We start from the raw sequence: 23,402 nt of genomic DNA, 5'->3' as shown, positions 1-23,402 counted from the left end.
CAGGACACCTTTGTGCCGGTGCTACTGTACCTTGCTCATGTGCAGGATCGGAATACTTTTTCTTTTTCTCCTCTTTTTTGTCATCACTCATTATTTTGCGTTTTGTTGCTGTCTTTATTCTCTGTTTGATGTTCCCCAGCTTCTCCCTCAGCCGGCCTTGGTCTCCCTTATCTGCTTGTGTGAGGAGCACCAGGTCACAGGCGTATTCCCCAATATTGTGCTCTGTGGGGCCCTCTATACCATCAGCAACCACAATCACATTCTCCTTCCCTGGGAACAGAAAAAAAGGTTAGAAGTGTGGTAATAAAGAACACATGAGGAGGAGGAATATATATATTTGGGCCTCTGTGTACTTGAAATGCCACAGCCCATGTTGCATCCCATTCCAGACCCGGGTTCAGATCCAATGCAATAAAAAAAAGTGAAACATGATCAAAGTCTGTAAAGGGGAAGGGGTAGGGAACAGATGGCAGCAATGGGTGAGCAGCAAGTCAAGAGAATGTGGGCGTGGGACATACTATAGTGGACATGCAGGTGTCAGTAAATGAGGGACTAATAGAAGGTGGAACTAAGAACAAGCATGAGGAAGGAAGCATTGATGGAGGACACAGGCAGAAGCCAGCAAAGGAGAATGCATGACTTCTAATATCCTTATCATTTACAGTAGGGGGTACATTATCCCTTATAATACACGAGTGATACTCAGAGTTCCCTGTATAACTCAGCCTGCAGCCTTGTGCCTTTATATGGGCACAGAACCCCTCAGTGACTGCTAATATCCTTATCATTTACAGTAGGGGGTACATTATCCCTTATAATACATGAGTGATACTCAGAGTTCCCTGTATAACTCAGCCTGCAGCCTTGTGCCTTTATATGGGCACAGAACCCCTCAGTGACTGCTAATATCCATATCATTTACAGTAGGGGGTACATTATCCCTTATAATACATGAGTGATACTCAGAGTTCCCTGTATAACTCAGCCTGCAGCCTTGTGCCTTTATATGGGCACAGAACCCCTCAGTGACTGCTAATATCCTTATCATTTACAGTAGGGGGTACATTATCCCTTATAATACATGAGTGATACTCAGAGTTCCCTGTATAACTCAGCCTGCAGCCTTGTGCCTTTATATGGGCACAGAACCCCTCAGTGACTGCTAATATCCTTATCATTTACAGTAGGGGGTACATTATCCCTTATAATACATGAGTGATACTCAGAGTTCCCTGTATAACTCAGCCTGCAGCCTTGTGCCTTTATATGGGCACAGAACCCCTCAGTGACTGCTAATATCCTTATCATTTACAGTAGGGGGTACATTATCCCTTATAATACATGAGTGATACTCAGAGTTCCCTGTATAACTCAGCCTGCAGCCTTGTGCCTTTATATGGGCACAGAACCCCTCAGTGACTGCTAATATCCTTATCATTTACAGTAGGGGGTACATTATTCCTTATAATACATGAGTGATACTCAGAGTTCCCTGTATAACTCAGCCTGCAGCCTTGTGCCTTTATATGGGCACAGAACCCCTCAGTGACTGCTAATATCCTTATCATTTACAGTAGGGGGTACATTATCCCTTATAATACATGAGTGGTACTCAGAGTTCCCTGTATAACTCAGCCTGCAGCCTTGTGCCTTTATATGGGCACAGAACCCCTCAGTGACTGCTAATATCCTTATCATTTACAGTAGGGGGTACATTATCCCTTATAATACATGAGTGATACTCAGAGTTCCCTCTATAACTCAGCCTGCAGCCTTGTGCCTTTATATGGGCACAGAACCCCTCAGTGACTGCTAATATCCTTATCATTTACAGTAGGGGGTACATTATCCCTTATAATACATGAGTGATACTCAGAGTTCCCTGTATAACGCAGCCTTGTGCCTTTATATGGTCACAGAACCCCTCTAGGGACAGATTTATCAAAATATGACATTGGAGCTCACCACAGAAAAATTCACCCACTTTCTACTCATTCCTATGGGACTTTTAAAAGTGAATTTAGCAAATGGTGAACTCTTAAGATTCACCCACAGGCAAAAGTCCCATAGGAAAGAATAGAAAGTGGGTAAATTTTTTGTGGTGAGCTCTGAACTCACATTTTCATCAATCTGATGTCCTTATAATTTACAATACAGGATGGTACAGCTGTACTGCCCTTTGTAACCATTTCTCTAGTGTCCAAAAATGTTCCTTACCCAGTACTTTAGACATAAGTTTCAGGTCATCATTGGGATCATAAGTGATTTTTTCCCTCCCTCTATTCATGCAGTGATACAGGATCCCGAATGTGCACTGAGACACTTCCTCCCAGAACTCTTTGTGTTCATTGTTAGAGATGTTACAGGGTCGAACTTCATGAACCGGAGCCCTGAATTCTGATTTAAGGAGCTTTAGCAGCCACTGGTAATCACTCTCTGCCGATCTGGAGAAGATTCCGATTCTCTGGGGTTCTGTAAGCTGGGCACAAATACAAACTCCCACATTAAACAAATATAACAATATAATATTCCCAAGAGGGGAACTAACATGATAAACTAAATTTAACATGAGCTTCACCCAATGTAAATAAAGAACTTTAAAATAAATAAATAAAATATTTCTACTGTGTCTGACATAATCAAGTTACTTTTTGCTGTCGCACTGACTGAAATTGTCTCTCTTTGTGCAGCTTTGTGTTGGAGGTAATTGTTTTGTAAGATGACTTGCTCTAATAACTAAGTGAATGGAGCACAGATTACTGGTGTGTAAAATAAAAACAACCTTACACACAAACTAAAGGTAAAGAGATATATTACTGTGAAAGAAATGTTACCAAACTGATTACATTTATAAAGTAAATACAAGTGGTCGAACCAGTACCACAAAGTGCCGGACAAGCACATGTCACTGTCCCTCGTTGTCAGTTAATTCTCTGAACCTTTCACTCACTCTAGAAGATTAACAGTTGTAGGCAGAGAAGCAAAAATGTGCTATAGTAGCAGTGGGAGGATAATAGCCTCTGGGAAGGGACTGGGGCTGTGGGATAGCAGGTATAGTAGGGAGAGATGGTGCCTATAGTAGCAGTGGGGGGATAATAGCCTCTGGGAAGGGACTGGGGCTGTGGGATAGCAGGTATAGTAGGGAGAGATGGTGCCTATAGTAGCAGTGGGGGGATAATAGCCTCTGGGAAGGGACTGGGGCTGTGGGATAGCAGGTATAGTAGGGAGAGATGGTGCCTATAGTAGCAGTGGGGGGATAATAGCCTCTGGGAAGGGACTGGGGCTGTGGGATAGCAGGTATAGTAGGGAGAGATGGTGCCTATAGTAGCAGTGGGAGGATAATAGCCTCTGGGAAGGGACTGGGGCTGTGGGATAGCAGGTATAGTAGGGAGAGATGGTGCCTATAGTAGCAGTGGGGGGATAATAGCCTCTGGGAAGGGACTGGGGCTGTGGGATAGCAGGTATAGTAGGGAGAGATGGTGCCTATAGTAGCAGTGGGGGGATAATAGCCTCTGGGAAGGGACTGGGGCTGTGGGATAGCAGGTATAGTAGGGAGAGATGGTGCCTATATTAGCAGTGGGGGGATAATAGCCTCTGGGAAGGGACTGGGGCTGTGGGATAGCAGGTATAGTAGGGAGAGATGGTGCCTATAGTAGCAGTGGGGGGATAATAGCCTCTGGGAAGGGACTGGGGCTGTGGGATAGCAGGTATAGTAGGGAGAAATGGTGCCTATAGTAGCAGTGGGGGGATAATAGCCTCTGGGAAGGGACTGGGGCTGTGGGATAGCAGGTATAGTAGGGAGAGATGGTGCCTATAGTAGCATTGGGGGGATAATAGCCTCTGGGAAGGGACTGGGGCTGTGGGATAGCAGGTATAGTAGGGAGAGATGGTGCCTATAGTAACAGTGGGGGGATAATAGCCTCTGGGAAGGGACTGGGGCTGTGGGATAGCAGGTATAGTAGGGAGAGATGGTGCCTATAGTAGCAGTGGGGGGATAATAGCCTCTGGGAAGGGACTGGGGCTGTGGGATAGCAGGTATAGTAGGGAGAGATGGTGCCTATAGTAGCAGTGGGGGGATAATAGCCTCTGGGAAGGGACTGGGGCTGTGGGATAGCAGGTATAGTAGGGAGAGATGGTGCCTATAGTAGCAGTGGGGGGATAATAGCCTCTGGGAAGGGACTGGGGCTGTGGGATAGCAGGTATAGTAGGGAGAGATGGTGCCTATAGTAGCAGTGGGAGGATAATAGCCTCTGGGAAGGGACTGGGGCTGTGGGATAGCAGGTATAGTAGGGAGAGATGGTGCCTATAGTAGCAGTGGGGGGATAATAGCCTCTGGGAAGGGACTGGGGCTGTGGGATAGCAGGTATAGTAGGGAGAGATGGTGCCTATAGTAGCAGTGGGGGATAATAGCCTCTGGGAAGGGACTGGGGCTGTGGGATAGCAGGTATAGTAGGGAGAGATGGTGCCTATAGTAGCAGTGGGATAATAGCCTCTGGGAAGGGACTGGGGCTGTGGGATAGCAGGTATAGTAGGGAGAGATGGTGCCTATAGTAGCAGTGGGGGGATAATAGCCTCTGGGAAGGGACTGGGGCTGTGGGATAGCAGGTATAGTAGGGAGAAATGGTGCCTATAGTAGCAGTGGGAGGATAATAGCCTCTGGGAAGGGACTGGGGCTGTGGGATAGCAGGTATAGTAGGGAGAGATGGTGCCTATAGTAGCATTGGGGGGATAATAGCCTCTGGGAAGGGACTGGGGCTGTGGGATAGCAGGTATAGTAGGGAGAGATGGTGCCTATAGTAACAGTGGGGGGATAATAGCCTCTGGGAAGGGACTGGGGCTGTGGGATAGCAGGTATAGTAGGGAGAGATGGTGCCTATAGTAACAGTGGGGGGATAATAGCCTCTGGGAAGGGACTGGGGCTGTGGGATAGCAGGTATAGTAGGGAGAGATGGTGCCTATAGTAGCAGTGGGGGGATAATAGCCTCTGGGAAGGGACTGGGCTGTGGGATAGCAGGTATAGTAGGAAGAGATGGTGCCTATAGTAGCAGTGGGGGGATAATAGCCTCTGGGAAGGGACTGGGCTGTGGGATAGCAGGTATAGTAGGGAGAGATGGTGCCTATAGTAGCAGTGGGGGATAATAGCCTCTGGGAAGGGACTGGGGCTGTGGGATAGCAGGTATAGTAGGGAGAGATGGTGCCTATAGTAGCAGTGGGGGGATAATAGCCTCTGGGAAGGGACTGGGGCTGTGGGATAGCAGGTATAGTAGGGAGAGATGGTGCCTATAGTAGCAGTGGGGGGATAATAGCCTCTGGGAAGGGACTGGGGCTGTGGGATAGCTGGTATAGTAGGGAGAGATGGTGCCTATAGTAGCAGTGGGAGGATAATAGCCTTTGGGAAGGGACTGGGGCTGTGGGATAGCAGGTATAGTAGGGAGAGATGGTGCCTATAGTAGCAGTGGGAGGATAATAGCCTTTGGGAAGGGACTGGGGCTGTGGGATAGCAGGTATAGTAGGGAGAGATGGTGCCTATAGTAGCAGTGGGAGGATAATAGCCTTTGGGAAGGGACTGGGGCTGTGGGATAGCAGGTATAGTAGGGAGAGATGGTGCCTATAGTAGCAGTGGGGGGATAATAGCCTCTGGGAAGGGACTGGGGCTGTGGGATAGCAGGTATAGTAGGGAGAGATGGTGCCTATAGTAACAGTGGGGGGATAATAGCCTCTGGGAAGGGACTGTGGCTGTGGGATAGCAGGTATAGTAGGGAGAGATGGTGCCTATAGTAGCAGTGGGATAATAGCCTCTGGGAAGGGACTAGGGCTGTGGGATAGCAGGTATAGTAGGGAGAGATGGTGCCTATAGTAGCAGTGGGATAATAGCCTCTGGGAAGGGACTGGGGCTGTGGGATAGCAGGTATAGTAGGGAGAGATGGTGCCTATAGTAGCAGTGGGGGGATAATAGCCTCTGGGAAGGGACTGGGGCTGTGGGATAGCAGGTATAGTAGGGAGAGATGGTGCCTATAGTAACAGTGGGGGGATAATAGCCTCTGGGAAGGGACTGGGGCTGTGGGATAGCAGGTATAGTAGGGAGAGATGGTGCCTATAGTAACAGTGGGGGGATAATAGCCTCTGGGAAGGGACTGGGGCTGTGGGATAGCAGGTATAGTAGGGAGAGATGATGAAAGTAATGTTTTATATGACTTATGGGGCCCTGTTACCACTAAATATATCCCTCCCTGTTCTACTTGCTAAGTTGTAATTTTGACAGATGCTTGAAAGGATTTTGTTACTTACTAGTTCCAGTTCTGTAGCTTTTTCTTTTGTTTTAATACCTGAAATATGGAGAGAAAGGTTGTGATTATTTATTTGGTTGGGGGGGCTGGGTTTATGTTCTCTGGTAAACAAATGTGCAAATATATGTGTATTTAAATTTTGCTAAGAAATTATGTTTTTTATATTTATTGCATGTAAAGCTGGCCCTACACCTTAAGATCATAATAAATGTCAATGCAGGTTATTGAGAGAGGTCTTCTCCCCAACAGGATTTTGCAACCTGTCTGATAAATATCTGGTCAATTTTCTTTGAGGCAAAAGTAGAGGAGGGTCCATATACGGTGCAGAACAGGTAAAGACTCAATCAAGACTCAAGAGGACAAATTGGCAGCTTAAATAAATTATCTCTGAGTTAACTTTTTGTATGATGCAGAGAGTAATATTCTGAGACAATTTGCAATGGGTCTTCCTTTTTTATTACTTGTAGGTTTTTAATTATTTCAATAATCATTAAGCAACTCTCTGGTTTGGTTGCTAGGGTCCAAATTATCTTGGCAACCAGGGAGTGGTTTCAAAGAGATTCTAAGTTCAATTTTGGATGAAAATCATTGTGGTTTTGAAGCATAATGCAGTATTTTCCCCCATCAGTTGTAGCATTCCTGTGTCTGCAAGTTGTGTCAAAATGGACACAACAGAACTTGTGTATTGGGTGCAGGTTGTGTATAGCATTTTCAGTGTGGGTGTTGCATCGCGGGGTTCAAAACAGCGCACTTTTTGACTTGCGTTATTACGGCACTCCATTGCGGGTGTATTCAAAATGACCCTGGTCTGTAGTACCAGCCAGGAACGTATATTAACATTTTTTAACCAGAAGTAGGGGTCCATGGGGACCCCGCACTATGTATATATTAGAAGCATACTGTTTTTTATGGGATAGTTTTTATTATTACATGACACTGTTTACATAGCAAATAATTCAAAAAATCATGGAAAACCATGATTTTTTCAAAACCCATCAAATAGAGCTTCTCCAGCAGAATGCTGCATTGCAATCTGTTTTTCAAAAACACAAACAGATTTTTTTTATATTTAATTTTGAAATGTCCCATGGGGCTAGTCATATTCTTCATTTCCCAGGGTGCCACAGCCATGTGACCTGTGCTCAGATAACTTCAGTCACTCTTTACTGCTGCGCTGCAAGTTGGAGTGATATCCCACCTCCCCCCCAGCAGCCGATCAGCAGAACAATGGGAAGGGAGCAAGATAGCAGCTCCCAGTAGGTATCAGAATAGCACTCAATAGTAAGAAATCCAAGTCCGGCTTGGGACTCCTCCAGTTACATGGGAGTAGGAGAAACAATAGGTTAGCTGAAAGCAGTTCTAATGTGTAGCGCTGGCTGAAAGCTCAGACTCAGGCACAAGGCACTGAGATGGCGCCTACACACCAATATTACAGCTACAAATACATTTGTTAGTTCAAGAATAAAAGGTTAAATGGCAGAGGGAATTATTTGCTGTGTAACAGTGTCATTTAGAAATAAAATGCACACCATAAAAATCATGACAGTATCACTTTTTGATGATATATATTCCCCTCAGGTTTTGAAAAAAAATAAACATAATTACCTTTATTTATACTTGGTAACATATTTCCTTCTTGCTTTGTGCAGAGCAGCAGGCTGCAGGCTTTATATGGGCTCTGATCCCAGTTACGTTTCATCTGTTCTGCATACAGCGAGTCTTCCAGCTCTGTTACAATCACCATTATATTGGAGGGGCCTATAAAGGTATATATCATGTTAGAGCTGGCTATTTGTACTATATTCCCATACATGTGCCTTTATTTCTTAACCCACTATGTGCCGCTCTCTCATCAGCAGTGAATACTTTGGCACAAAGCGTCTGTGGGTACAAATGGGCCGATTCATATAAAGGTGACCAGTTCTCCATCGAGCCATTGGGAAACTCCTTACCTGAGTGTTGTGGGAATTCTGGCAAAATTATCTTGAACATAAGTGTTAAAAATAAAGGCAAGAAATTCTCTCTCTCCTTTTGTGTATGTCACATGTGTTTAATACATTTAACTTTTATTTTATTTTTCTCTGCAGCTCTGCAGTCTGGCATTAAAGGGGATGTAAACCTAACTATAATGCTGTCCCACTGCACCCCCTTGTTTTGCTATAGAAGTTGCTGAAAACATAATTTTAGATGCAGGAAAAATCGCCAATGAGAATTCTACTGACCAAAAACCTAATTTTAAATGCAAGAGAAGTGACCAATGAGAATGCTGATTCCCAGCAGGCCCCTTGCTGGTACCTTACATATAGAGATAATGATGTCATTTTCCCGTCATTATATGGCACAGGAATCAGACATGGGGATAAAGGGACAGACTTGTTCAGTGCTGGGAAACTGTGCTTAATGCTCCCAACTCCAATTGCAGGAACAGAGAACAGGGAGCCAGATTTATACAGATCAGCTGGGATTCTCATTGGAGGATTCTTTTGCATTATAAAGCAGTCGCTGACCGTAGAGGTTTGAAGAAAAGCTTTGGAATTCTGGTCCCACAGCAAACGTTGCTCTCTGTGCCAACAGGAACCATTCTATTGCCATGTAACCAGCTGCCCATATGTGTAACCCTACTCAGTGCATAGCATACATATTCTGCCACTTACTGTGGATTTCCATACAGAATTTCAGGTAGGATTCCCCCTCTTCTATGTATTCTTCTGATTCCATAGAATGATAGAGTATGATATAAGGGGCTTTCCTTGCTGCGCATTTCCATTCATCCTCAGTGGTGTGACAAAGTAGAATGTACGACGCATCCTTGATTGGGAATGACCAGCGTTCCTTAACCTTTGCTTCCAGAAACTTCGGATCAGGGAGTGTATCCCAGAACATTACTGTCACACTGCATCCTGGGGTCGGGCCCATCAAAGCTTCACTGTAACCAGAAACAAACACACAAAAATGATAAAAATTCTAACTTTTATTCCCCACTTCCAAATGTGTGCCTATTCCATGTATAACTGTGCTTTTCTCCCCTTCACTCACTCAGCTTTCTAGCCAGCTATAAGCATAGCCACTGCTGAGCTCCCCAGAATTATAGGGGTGAGACTGAGAGATACATAATTACAATAAATGTAGTACATCTTTTTTTGGGGGGAATGACGTTGGTCATACAAAAATGTAAATATGGAACCATTGAAATCTACTTGCACCACTTGGCAAATATACAGTAGGAACATCCTGCTATATAGGGTTAAAAATTAATGGGGTTAATCCTGATAATTGGGCTGTCAATAGCAATGGGGGTGGGTGGTGACTTCAGTGGGGTGGGTGACATCAGGGAGGGGTTATGACATGGCAATTGGCCCATCTCCGTGCTAATCTAATAGAGTCCTGTCCGTTTTTTGCTAATTTGGCAAACTGGGCAAGCAGTTTTGACACAGACAGCCTCCAAAAGAATGGGCAGGTGGCCCCCCTAGTGGAGGGCACAATTACCTTTCCCAGACCTTACTGCTTAAAGGTAATAAACAATATGGAGGGTGACGAGTGCTCTGCCACATTATCTCTCTGCTGCTACCAGCCTTTCCACTCCTTAAAGGGACACTAAACCCAAATGTAAAGCTGTCCCACTGTGCCCCCTAGAGAAGACAATGCTGATTCCCAGCACTGTGTCAGGCCCCTTGCTGGTACCTTACATATAGAGATAATGATGTCATTTTCCCGTCATTATATGGCACAGGAATCAGACATGGGGATAAAGGGACAGACTTGTTCAGTGCTGGGAAACTGTGCTTAATGCTCCCAACTCCAATTGCAGGAACAGAGAACAGGGAGGGGAGAGAGGAGAAAACTGTGCAGACTCTGAGAGAGGAAATCGGACACTGGAATATCATGTTTACAAAAAAAGAGAGCCAGAAATGCTGTTTTTTTTTTTTGATAGAGGACTCAGCAGCATTACTGTAATTGCTTATGGCTGTATTTACATAGACCTTTCTGATAAAGCTTACTGAGTTTTTACCTTTCCTTCTCCTTTAAGGTACAGAGAACCAAATCATAGAAAGATCCCTTATCTGGAAAATGCCAGACCCCTAGCATTCTGGATAACAGGTCCCATGTCTGTATATATACGATATAAGATATGTTCCATGATCCTAAGAATGAGACTTACCCCACAGCAGAGTCGACAACATTGTTCCCAGTGGTTCCCTGGTTTGGGGGTTCTGATCTACTGATGGTTAGAGCGGTGTCCTGAGAGCCAACTCCAGCTTGCCCCCCCTGCGGCTCACTCCGGCTTCCCCCCCCCCCCAGTGACTTCATCCACCTCCCCCGGGGGGGGGAATGCGCACAACAAACTCGGGGAACCGGAGTAAGCCGCTGGGGCGGGGGAAGCCGGAGTGAGCCGCAGGGGGGACAAGCTGGAGGGAGCCGCAGGGGGGGGAGCTGGAGGGAGCCGCAGGGGAACCGGAGTAAGCCGCTGGGGGGGGTGCACACAACAAACTCGTTCCATCCGAGGGTTAGCTTTTCAGCACATTTTTGGTGCTGAAAAACTCGACTTATACTCGAGTATATACGGTATTTTCTTATAATGGAGTCTATGGGAGATGGACTTTCTGGATAATGGATCCCATACCTTTATGGTTGGTGTCATTTCCAGCAGTTGAAGTCAGAATGATGTGTGATTATTTAGGTACAAGTGCGCTGATTGAGGTCACTTGTGGGGGAAATGTTCTGGCCGCAACAGCACTTGCAGTTTTAAATGACCCCTATGAATTTTCTTATAAGGGGACATAAATTGCCATATGTAATAAATGGCACTAAGTTTGCCCAGGAGCAGTAACCCACAGCAACCAATAAGATGTTTGCTTTCAAAGTGGTAACTAGTAAATTCTGCCTTCTGACTGGCTGCTATGGGTTACTGCTCCTGGGCAAACTTAGTGTCTTTTATTACATACCCCCATACACTAAAGCCAACCATAAAGCTGTCCCACTGCGACCCCTAGTTCTCTATAGAAGTTGATTATAAAATGTAATTATACATTGAAAACAATTTACCAATGAAAATTCTACTGAACCAAAACTTAATTATAGAAGAGAACTTATGTAACCTAATGTAATCAATGATATACAATGATACACAATATACTGTATGATGCCAGACTGAGCTTAAAAGGTTTAAAATTACTTGGTAAAATGTGGCAAATCACAGCTCTGCTTTTACCATGGGAAAGCCAAATTGCAGTTCCCTCTTAGGTCTGCCCTAGCTGCTAATTGGCTGGCATTCTGTACTACAAATACTGGGGGTAGCCAGCTCTACTGAACAAACTTGGGAAGCAGCCAGTGGAACTGTTGGGCAGTACTAGGAATGTTTTTGGGAAATTTGCAATAAAGTACAAAAGGCAACATTTTTTTAGTAGTATATACTGCAAGAAATAGTTCTTAGCACTGTATGTGTCTTTTAAATGCATCTTTCAGCAGGCTGCACATATTTTAAGCTTGGCAATTACTACACATTATTAGAATTAATCTTACCCTGTGTTATTGCCAAACTCTGGGTTTCCATTAGTCCCTCTATGTATATCCAATGCGGTCAATGACTGGTTAGGGATTAGAGAAGCACCAGTCGCAGGGTCCCTAGATTCCTCTGGTTCAGAAGTTTTGCTTGACGTCAGTTCCTTGTTGTCTTCAGCTAAACTTAAACTCTCTGTCTGTTTCCTTAATTCTTCCTGTTGCCCAACTGTATCTGTGTGTCCAGAATCTTCAGGCTTCAGTGCCTGGGTAACTATACACCTGGCCCCCAGGGCAGCAGACAGACTAGTGAGAGTGTCCTGGTACTTATCTGCACGTGGGTCAGTCATGGCTACTATTGTTGTTTTTGTGTTTCCTCCCAGGAACTGGTTGAGAAGCCAAGAAAGCAAAGTGTCTCTCCGATCCACACAATTATATGTTATTGCCCTTGGTGGTTTTGATGGATTTATGTCCATTTTTGGGTCTTCTATGCTTGAATGCCCATGTCCAGCCACAGATGTTCTCTCACAACCTTCTAGATCCACAAAGCTGATCTTGCTGCAAAGCTCACTAGAAGCACTTGACCCATTAGTATAAGTTATTGTTAGTGTAAATACAGCCCATGGCTGGCTGGCTTGCCCATCTATAGTAGGGTTGGCACTGGTAGTCCCAGTCCTAACTTTATTTCCTGCTGTTAGCATTTGCTTAATATCCTCATATATACCGACACTATGGTGGGACAATCCCTTAGCATAAGGTCCTGATGGATCATATGTACACATCTTAACTGATCTCTGCAGCCCATTGGGTGCTAAAAGATCCCTAATTTCTCCATTATATAGTTCCACAAAAGAGACACTAACCCTTAAGACCTTTAATCCACAGTGCTCCCCGCTAAACAAACCAGAGCAGAAGAATGAGAGCAGACTTGGCTGTTCTTGGATCTCCAGCAATGAGAAAGGTTTCCCTGATCCTGTTTGTCCAAAGGCAACAATACAAGAGTTGTACCCCTGTGAGACATTCTGCCAGATTTCCTTCAGAAGATTCTGGAAAGTCTCTTCCGGTGACAGTTTCTCATCTATAAAACATACAGATACTTGTGTGGGTTCTGCCTGGTTAGCAGAAGACGGTCCCCCACCCACTTCCATTGTGCTGTTCAGATAAACACTCCCGGCACAGTCAGAAAGCAGCTCGGTTTTATAAAAATTGATTCCTCATTTTACCCGACGGTATTTGATGACCAGAATCCCATCCGGCTGCAGCTCTCCCTGCTCTCAGCCTGTGCTACACCCTATGTGGCTTTCACAATATGGCTCAGTTATGCACCATTAGTTTCACTTTCACTTTATAGTTACACACACAGCTTACTGACTAAAGGGTAAGTCACACACACTGTCTGAATTTATTTTCTTCTCTGACTCTCTGTCATTTCTACCCCAGGAATCTATACCTCCCATAATGAGAGTAAACAAACGGACTGGTTCTGTGGGGCCCCAGGCTGCTGCCCAAACCTGTTTATCTGTAAAGCACAGTAGTCTTTGCCCTGTATAAGGTATTATAGATACACACTGCTGGGGGTCATACAGTGACACTTCCTTGTGCAGTATAGATACACGCCGCTCCATTACATAGCTGGTACAGAGAATTCTGAGCTCTGCACATCAGGGAAGCCACACCAGAACTAGACAGGTAATAGTGACAAATTCAAAGAACTGTCATTTCCCCGGCACAGCCCCCTGGAGTGTGAGATCTTAGTGATACCGAGCAGAATTACTTGCCCACCATAACAGCCCATTTCCCAGGGCTTTTTTTGCAAGAAAGAGACTGCCCATAGGGCTAGTTTGGCCAGAGACTGTGGCCCTCATCTGAAGTTCCACCCGAAGGGCAGCCTGGCCCAGAGGTGGGCCAAGCCGGCTGGGCGCCCTATAGGGTGGCCACCTCTGTTGGCGTTTGTCATCGCAGCATCATTCTCAGTGAGTCCTGCCAGTTTTCCTAATTTGGAAAACCGGGCAGAAGGTTTTGACCCAGACAGCTCTTCCGAAACCCTGGCTGTCTGGGTCATAAATGGACAGGTAGCAACCCTAGTGCTCTAGTAACCTGGCCATTCCCAAACCCTATACCCCACATGCACAGTGACGTTGTGGGGGGTATCACGCAATAAAAAGCTGCGGCGGGGGCAAGAGAGCATGGATTAGGGGTAGCAAAAGATTTATGTGTCCAGTTCCCCCCATCATTGCACCCTAGGTAGGTGCCTCTTCTGCCCACCCCTAGTTCTGGCCCTGGTCTGGCCTTGTCCTACTCTCCCGACACATACTAATAAGCTGTACTACTCTTACACTATTTCTATAACTAATATACAGTATTCTACATCATATTTAGCAGTCACTTGGACCCCCTCTTACTAACTGAATAAGCTAAACAGCAGTTCAGTACCGAGAGAGAGTTAAAGGAGTTGTAAACCCAACCATGATGCTGTCCCACTGTGCCCCCTAGTTCTGCTATAGAAGTTGCCAAAAAACATAATGATAGATTCAAGAAAAATCACCAATGAGAATTCTACTGATAAAAAAACTTCAGTATAAATGCAAAAGAACTGCCCAATGAGAATGCTGATTCCCAGCACTGTGTCAGGCCCCTTGCTGGTACCTTACATATAGAGATAATGATGTCATTTTCCCGTCATTATATGGCACAGGAATCAGACATGGGGATAAAGGGACAGACTTGTTCAGTGCTGGGAAACTGTGCTTAATGCTCCCAACTCCAATTGCAGGAACAGAGAACAGGGAGCCGGATTTACACAGATCAGCTGGGATTCTCATTGGAGGATCCTTTCGCGTTTTAAAGCAGTCGCTGGCTGGGAAGATTTGGGGAAAAGTTTAGGAAAAGTTTCATTTCCAGTTGTTGCTGGACTACAGCTCCCAGCATGCCTCATCCTTCATTATATGTTACATTATTCTGGGATTTGTAGTTCAGCAATAGCTGAGCAACGTTTGGTTGAGCCGCGCTGTGCAGCAGGGTTTACATCCCCTTTAAGGCAGCAGGAAGGGATCCAGTCACATGAAAAGCAAAACAGGTAGATTATCAGATTACTGCAGACATAAAGAACAAGACTGAGGCACAGGATGTGGTGTGGGTGTCACACAGGGAGGCACAGGAACCACAGATATTGCTACTTTATACACAGCATGAAAATAGAAATATCCATAGCAAACAGGGTCTAATGGGGGAGGGGGGTTATACTCCTAAAGCAATATTGCTAATCAAAACTTCTACCCAGCATCCCAGAGCCAGTAGCTGCATTAATATGCAAAAGAACCCTCCAATGAGAATCCCAGCTGATCTGTATAAATCTGGCTCCCTGTTCTCTGTTCCTGCAATTGGAGTTGGGAGCATTAAGCACAGTTTCCCAGCACTGAACAAGTCTGTCCATTTATTCTACTTCTACAACGTACTAGGGGGGCACAGTGGGGCAGGCACAAGGTATTACAAATGGCTAGAATAACCCTGCCGTAAGCACTGCTGGAGAAACTGTAATTCCCCGTTCCAAAGACCTGCATGCACGTTAGCACTGACAGGGTTAAAGCAGCTGCTGCTGATCGGAGTCAGAATGAAACCGAAAGGAGCAGATCCAGGAATGCGACCCAACCCCACAGATCTCATGGTGCTTACAGTATGTGTCTGGCAGCCCAGCAACAAGGGGGGAGAAAGAGATTAAACCGGAGCTCTGTTTATACAGCAGTTTTAAAGGACAAGTAAAGGCCAAATGTTTCCTATGAAACTGCAGTCCTACTCTGGCACTTTGGCCCTGTGTTCACGCTGTAATCCAGTATGTGGGGCCACAGGCAAACTACGTAACTATCCTCTGTACCTTGTAATGAGCAACGGGGATTTCTGTTTTACCCTATTGGCATCTGCACATAGTACACTAAGCCTGGAAAGCGCTGAAATGCCTAAAGAAAGCGCTGAGGGACTGGGGAGCCGAGCTACATAGGATTTCCCTCCAGCTAACAAGGAGTTAATGAGGTCAGCTTACTGGGCGGGAAAGAAAGCAGCTTTTACTCACCCCTTCCCTTCTGCTTGCCAGTTTTCTCTGCAGGGGTCACACAGCAGGCACGGAGCTGCATCTCCCTCCCTCCCTCCCTGTTTAAGAGCAAATAGCTACACCCATTGGTCGGCATAATCTGTTATTTGCATGCTTTAAATAATTTTATTTGCAGGCTTTCCAAAAAAAAAAAAAAAAAAAAAGTTTTCTTTGTATAATTTACATTTCGGTTTGTCACAGCAAATGGCGGGGGACAGTCCTTGGCCATTTATTTTCTGGTGGTGTTTTGAGGGTTTTTCACATGCCCACTGCTTTGCAGTGGCCGGCATTCGTTTAAAACAGTTAAATAAAAAAAATGTTGTTGCGATGTTTGGAAAAGTTGTATTACATGGCAAGGACTGTTTTGTTCTATGTTATGAAATAAAGCTGTGGCCGAACTCCACCCACATAAAGAAAAGCCCTGGTGTCATAGTGTTTTTTCTTGGTTAGGCATTGTAGGAAAAAGGGGTCAATTCTGGTGGGGAGGGAATAAGTCTCCACAGTCTATGGAGACTGCTGCTGTGGGAGCCCTGGAGCTGACACCACATGTCAAAACTATACCCCAGAATGAATACGTAACCAGCAGCTAGTGTATATTATGTTAAGTAACCTATTAAAGAATCTCCCCAAACTGGAATATATATATCAGTAAATATTGCCCTTTTACATCCTTTCCCTTCAGCCTCCATTTTGTGCTGGGCTGTGTGCTCCCTCAGAGATCAGCTGACAGGAAGTGATGCAGAACTCTGTTCATTAAATGGCTGATGGGGCCCAGCACAGACCCTTATGGATGACAAATACAAGTTACATTTCAGCCCTATGGCACCTTGTCAGGCAGTGACATTTAGTCCTGTACTGGTTCTGCTGTTACATTCAGCCATTACTGTCCTTGTTATCTCTCCCCTACTCTGGGGCATCAGACTGGGGCAAGTTCCACTGCAAAGCCCCAGAGGTGGGGGCACTAGGGAGACTATATTATTACGTATTCATGGGTACAGATACATTAGTGGAGGAAATGTAAGGGAAACATCTGTTGCTGCACAATATAACAATATAATAAGATCCGTATTTACACAAGGAGTGCCTGAACAGCCTTATAAAGGACTGAAAATATTTCCCAGCATGCAAAAGGGTTTTTTTGCCCACAGTTTTAGTGCGTCTAGTAACAAACCTGTAATCATTTTATAATGTTGTGTATGATTGGATTGATCTGTAGGATTCTTAGTGCTAATTCTCTTTATAAAATGGAATTGTTAACTTTGTATAAATCAGCAGGGAGCACTTACTGACCCCCTGTTTCAACAAGACATTGAAGGAAAAGGAAAGGGATGATCACTGGGGGGGTGCCAAAATGTTAGGTACCCCCCAGTAATTGTAATCACTTACCTGATACCCTGGGTCGGTTCTCCTGTGAAAAAGTGATCCTCTTAGTAGTCTAGGCACGATAGTGAGGCCAGTTAGTAGAGGGTAACAGTCTAGGATGGATAGTGAGGCCAGTTAGTAGCAGGTTACAATATTCTAGGTGGGATAGGGAGGCCAGTTATTAGCAGGTTAAAGTAGTCTAGGCAGGATAGTGAGGCCAGTTAGTAGCGGGTAACAGTCTAGGCTGGATAGTGAGGCTAGTTAGTAGCAGGTTACAATATTCTAGGCAGGATAGCGAGGCCAGTTAGTAGCATGTTAAAGTAGTCTAGGCAGGATAGTGAGGCCAGTTAGTAGCAGGTTACAGTAGTCTAAGCGGAATAAGGAGGCCAGTTAGTGGCAGGCTACAGTAGTCTAGGCAGGATAGCTAGGCCGGTTAGTAGCAGGTTACAGTCGTCTAGGCGGGATAGTGAGGCCAGTTAGTAGCAGGTTACTGTAGTCTAGATGGGATAGGTGAGGCCAGTTAGTAGCTGGTTACAGTATTCTAGGCAGAATAGTAAGGGCAGTTAGTAGCAGGTTACAATAGTCTAGGTAGGATAATGAGGCTAGTTAGTAGCAGGTTGCAGTAGTCTATAGTTCCATGACCAGTATGAAAGCAGTTCCAGTCTTGTGAAAAGTCACTTATCCTTATATTTTACAATAGGGCACACTATTCCACAAATATGGGGATTCCCCAACAAGCTCTGCTATATCACACATTAATGTGTAACAGGGGTTTCGGAGTAGTAAAGTGGCCTTTTTATTTCAACTATATGAACATATCGGCCTCTGGTAAACCAGTATATGTATATATTTGACCATGACCATGTCGATTTCAATTCTCAATTGTTTTCCATTTGAATAACATTAAAAAAACAAACATTTCAGATAAGTATAACTTTTATTGGCATCCGTAGAGCATAAAGTGTGTATTTCACCTAATATTTACATTTTGTCATTTTTCATGCAGATAATGTCTGAACCATCAACATTTCCCTTCATCACAAGTCATACTTGATGCTCCACAGAGTGGACGAAATATAAATACTGTATGGTGACCCATTGGCAAGTAGGGTCTGTATTTGGTTTAATGGCCCCTAGCCGGGAGAGAGCCACAGAGTGGCCGACATTATATACTTTATGGATCATCACCTTTAAGATGGTCCAAAGTGGAAGATGAAGTATCTATTGATCGTTCTGATGCTTTCTTGTCTTCAGCTGAAAATTTATGGTTAAGTTGACTGCATCGTTGGTTTCCTTGGCTTCATTGGTGGGGAAGGAAAAGCACATTGGATAAAGCTGATCCGCTTCTAATTTTGGTCACAGGTCACTTTAGCATGGTCAATTTATCTGTTGGGAATCTGGAATATAAGCATTGTATATATTAGTTGTACATTTATGTTTTGATGCAAAGCAAATCCTGAACTGAAATCCCACATGTGCTCCATGTATCCGAGTCCGGATTTGTAAATGTGGCCCATTTGTGCCTGTTCTTGACTATTCCTGATCACTGACTGTCTTAAGCTGGGTCAAGGGTTGCCACCTTTTTAGTGAAACAATACCGGCCAGGGCAGGGGGGAGGACTGCAAGGGGGAGGGTTGTGCTGCAAATGGGGGTGGAGTAATGACATCAAGGGGCAGAGCCAACCAACAACCATGGAATCGTGAAGGGTTTGGTAGGTATTCAAGCTAGGAATGGAAGAGAGAGGAGGATTCGAGATGGACTGGGCGGATTTTCCTTGTTATTTCTCAACTTTCTCCTAAGTTATGGTTTGTGGCCCTGACATTGGGTTCCACAGGGAGTGAAGTTGTTTCACTTACATACCTATTTATATGTTCAGCACTTTAGTTCTAGATGAGTGTTGCACGAGAGGAGATACAGCTCTATAAAACACAGTGGTTCCCCTGAAATCTACAGGAAAAGTAAGGCTGATGCCCCAGGAAAAGGTTTATTGATGACATATTTTCTTCTGTTTCAATGAGCTGAGAGTCAGGTTTATCTGAAAACTATAACTGTAATTACCTTTATTTGAACTTCTGAACTTGTCCATTTCTTCCATTGTGATTAGTTGCAGGCTGCATGCTGTATATGAGCTCTGATCCCAGTTACCCTTCATCTCTTCCATACACAGGGACCCTTCCAGGTCCGTTACTATCACCATGATTTTGGAGGGATCTAAATAGGAATATTTCAGGTTACAGCAGGATACTGATCTACTATTCATTATTTTTTGTTGCTTTTATTTCTTTAACCAGTATTTATAGCTTTCTCATCATTAGATCCTTCCATAGGCTGGAGTACAAATGGAACCAGTGCCAACTCTCAGAAGTAGCCCTAGGCTAGGGGTGGCACTTTTGAAAGATAAAAATATGGTGCCTTTTCATAATACCAAATGTTCCTATGGATTTTCATAGTACGATGTGTGCAGAGAATACATTTTCTGGATCTTACCTTGGGTTTCCATACAGAATTCCAGATAAGGTGGTCCATCTTCTATAAATTTTCCTGATTCCATAGAATGATAGAGTATGATATAAGTGGCTTTCTTTGCTGCACATTTCCATTCATCCTCGGTGGTGCGACAAAGCGGAATGTACAACACTTCCCTGACATTCACCGACCAATGCTCCTTAACCTTGGCTTCCAAAAACTGCAGATCAGGGGGTATATCCCAGAATATTACTGTCACTTGTTCCCCTGGGGCCTGGGCTCTCAAAGCATCACTGCAACCAGATACAAACAAAGACAAAAACAAAGAGGTTAGGGCTGCAAAACCGGTAGCCATCTTTGGCCTTAGCAATAACTGGACAAGAGGGTGGGCAAATGCCATCTGCAGAAGGCCGATGATATTGGAGGGTGCCATCAGAGACAGGTATTGGGCGGACCTTTGGTCAGGTTTAACAATGCTGTACCTTAACCCCCATAAAGGTAATGTCAACCCTAGTCATGCTGGTAAATGAGCCCTTGTATATTTAATCAGCTGAATGCCCAATCCTAGTGCTGCAGGAAGTTGAAATGCAGCCTGGGAACCTCCAGAAGGAAGTGGGAGGTGGGAAGTCTGGCAAGGCAAGGCAGAAAGATGTGGGCATTTGGCACTTTTCATTACAATTACCTGCATCCAAACACACTTCTTGTAGATCCCTATACTTGTGCTCAGCACAATTGTGTCCGTCCTGTTGTGCACAAGAATCATGTCAATGCGGTTTTAATTCTCACAATGGATGCCATCCCCACTTTGAAATCACTAGCCACAAGTTGCATCCAGTTTGGACTATTTGAGCACCAGCATTTATGCGACAATTATGGGGAAAACACTGCATTGTGGGTAAAAATAATGGCATTTGGCATCTCAAAGTGCACTTTGCACATTGCACTGTTGTAAATGACTCCTTATATGCCTCTTTAAAGGGGATGTAAACCCAGCCACGATGTTGTCCCACTGCGCCCCCTAGTTTTGCTATAGAAGTTGATGAAAAACATAATTATAGATTCAAGAAAATTCACCAATTAGAATTCTACTGATAACTTAATTATAAATGCAAAATAATGGACCAATGAGAATGCTGATTCCCAGCACTGTGTCAGGCCCCTTGCTGGTACCTTACATATAGAGATAATGATGTCATTTTCCCGTCATTATATGGCACAGGAATCAGACATGGGGATAAAGGGACAGACTTGTTCAGTGCTGGGAAACTGTGCTTAATGCTCCCAACTACAATTGCAGGAACAGAGAACAGGGAGCCAGATTTATACAGATCAGCTGGGATTCTCATTGGAGGATTCTTTTGCATTTCAATGCTGCCAATGCGGGCCCTAGAGAGCTGGGAAAGTTTTACTGTGCAATATTGCTTTAAGAATACAGCCCTGGTGTTGCTGGACTACAGCTCCCAGCATGCCTCACCCTTCATTATATGTTACATTATTCTGGGATCTGTAGTCCAGCAACAGCTGAGTAACGTTTGGTTGAGCCGCGCTGTGCAGCAGGGTTTATATCCCCTTTAAATGCATTTGTCAGCAGGCTGCATACAGATTGCCAATGATTTCGTAGGAATTGCACTCACCCTATAAAACAGCCAGATACCTGTGTGGATTCTGCCTGGTTCACAGGACACAATCTCTCCCCCACTTGCATTGTGCTGTTCCTACAAACATTCCCTGTACAGCAAGAAAGGATCTCAGTGTTAGGGAAATCATCTGAAGCCTCTGCCTCCATATTACTCACTGTATCCAGGAAGCCAGTGTCCCAGCCGGCAGCTACAGCCTCCACTGCCAGCTCACAAGCTCCGCCCTCTATGGCTGCATTACTGGCTCACTGATTCACTGCTTGCGTTGCTACACGGAGCTTACTGACAAATGTAGAAGTTAAGCAAACAGTGTAAATATGATACATGCTGTTTTGGGTTCCTAATAAGCAGTTAGCTGATAGCAGTCTCCTAATGATGTGCTCAGCTATAGTTCAACTACTTCGTTATAAGTGTAGCCATATATTTCAGACACTCCTGAAACTTGGGACTGATTGTGTGCAAACTCTCTCTAATACAATGTTACTTTATGAGCAGTCACATGGTGATAACAGATATAGGAATGTAATGCAGTCACTCCTGAGTCCAAGGCTGATTATGTCTATGTAGCACAAAGGCCAAAGACTAGAAGCGTAATATATATATATATTTATTATTGTAAATATGCCCACTAGCAAGTAGTACAATAAATACAGAGCATGTACTGTTGGTTAAAGGGGATGTAAACCCTGCTGCACAGCACTGCTCTTTACTCAGTTGTTGCTATACTACAAATCCCAGAATAATGTAACATATAATGAAGAGTGAGGCATGCTGGGAGCTGTAGTCCAGCAACATCAGGGTTGTATTCTTAAGCACAGTTTCCCAGCACTGAACAAGTCTGTCCCTTTATCCCCATGTCTGATTCCTGTGCCATATAATGAAGGGAAAATGACAATTATCTCTATATGTAAGTGTAACACCTATTTGGCTATGATATGGCCAACCCAGGCTAGTAGCGTGCTGTAGAGCATGTGTTACATGCGACCTTAATACACAGGAGTGGGCCTCCGCTAAGTGGGATGTATAATATGGAGCTGAGGGTGTTGTTGAACTACAACTATCTATAGTAGTGTGGTGCACTAGATAGAAATGGACGCCAGAGGATTCTTATGAATGAACTAGAAAAAGGTTTATTTGTCCAAGACAATAGTATGCAGGGTATATCAATACTCACTTAATAGATGTTACTCAGTATGCAGTTATACAATTGATGTAATTCGGATTAATAGCAGAAATATGATGCTCCCCTGGATATCCCTTCTCATCAAGAGGTTTGGGCAGGTAGAACAACAACAGTGTGTTAGGTAGGAAAGCTCACCGGCATAGTCCCATGCTCTTGTGGAGGTTAGGGCAAGGCATATTTGCTAACCTATTTCCCTAGCACTTCTGTGTCCCTAAACTAAGGCCATTAATGCCTGTTAGGAAGACTACTCCTTTGCTATTATCCTTGATGGAGCAAATGGCTGCTCTTTCTATATAATTCTGTCTGAACTCACCACTTCTAGAGGGTGCTATGAAATATGCTGCTATACTGTCTTCTCCTCATTCACGGGGCCCTGTCCCCGACTTAAGATGGTACAGGTAGCTTTTACTGAGACCGTGTGTCTCAGGCTCAGTGACGTGAAGCCTTGAGACAACAGCAGCCAAAGAGGAAAACACTTCCTTGTGCAAGACACTATATAGTCTGCCAATGTTCCTACATAAGGTACCAGCAAGGGGCCTGACACAGTGCTGGGAATCAGCATTCTCATTGGTCACTTCTATTGCATTTGTAATGAAGTTTTTTTTTTTTATCAGTAGGGCCCTTAAGGGCTCTGGCACACGGGGAAGATTAGTCGCCCGCGATTAACTCCCTGTTCGCGGGCGACTAATCTCCCCGAGTTGCCTAGCCCTGCCATCCCACCGGCGAACATGTAAGTCGCCGGCGGGATGGCAGACGCGGCGGCGCGATTTCGCGCAAATCGCCGAAAAAGACTCGCGAGTCTTTTTCGGCGACTTCCGGAAATCGCCCCGCCGCGTCTGCCATCCCGCCGGCGACTTACATGTTCGCCGGTGGGATGGCAGGGCTAG

At 44.7% G+C, this 23,402-nt stretch overlaps 1 protein-coding gene across 1 annotated transcript in view; it reads right to left on the bottom strand.

Annotated features, from left to right (window-relative positions):
- Positions 1-13,501, bottom strand: part of LOC108648901 — a 32,253-nt gene extending 18,752 nt beyond the window's left edge. The window contains exons 1-6 of the mRNA XM_031893731.1: positions 11,808-13,501; positions 8,942-9,213; positions 7,893-8,045; positions 6,289-6,326; positions 2,218-2,479; positions 31-270 (exon numbers count right to left, since the gene is read on the bottom strand). Of these exons, the coding sequence (XP_031749591.1) occupies positions 31-270; positions 2,218-2,479; positions 6,289-6,326; positions 7,893-8,045; positions 8,942-9,213; positions 11,808-12,931 (2,089 nt within the window). The 5' untranslated portion in view covers positions 12,932-13,501. The remainder of the gene's footprint in view (positions 1-30; positions 271-2,217; positions 2,480-6,288; positions 6,327-7,892; positions 8,046-8,941; positions 9,214-11,807) is intronic.
- Positions 13,502-23,402: the final 9,901 nt, after the last annotated feature.

Source organism: Xenopus tropicalis, chromosome 9, assembly GCF_000004195.4.
Source record: "Xenopus tropicalis strain Nigerian chromosome 9, UCB_Xtro_10.0, whole genome shotgun sequence".
In the NCBI taxonomy this organism is placed as follows: domain Eukaryota; kingdom Metazoa; phylum Chordata; class Amphibia; order Anura; family Pipidae; genus Xenopus; species Xenopus tropicalis.
The sequence above is the reverse complement of the archived record's forward strand: the minus strand, read 5'-3'. Positions and strand labels throughout refer to the sequence as shown.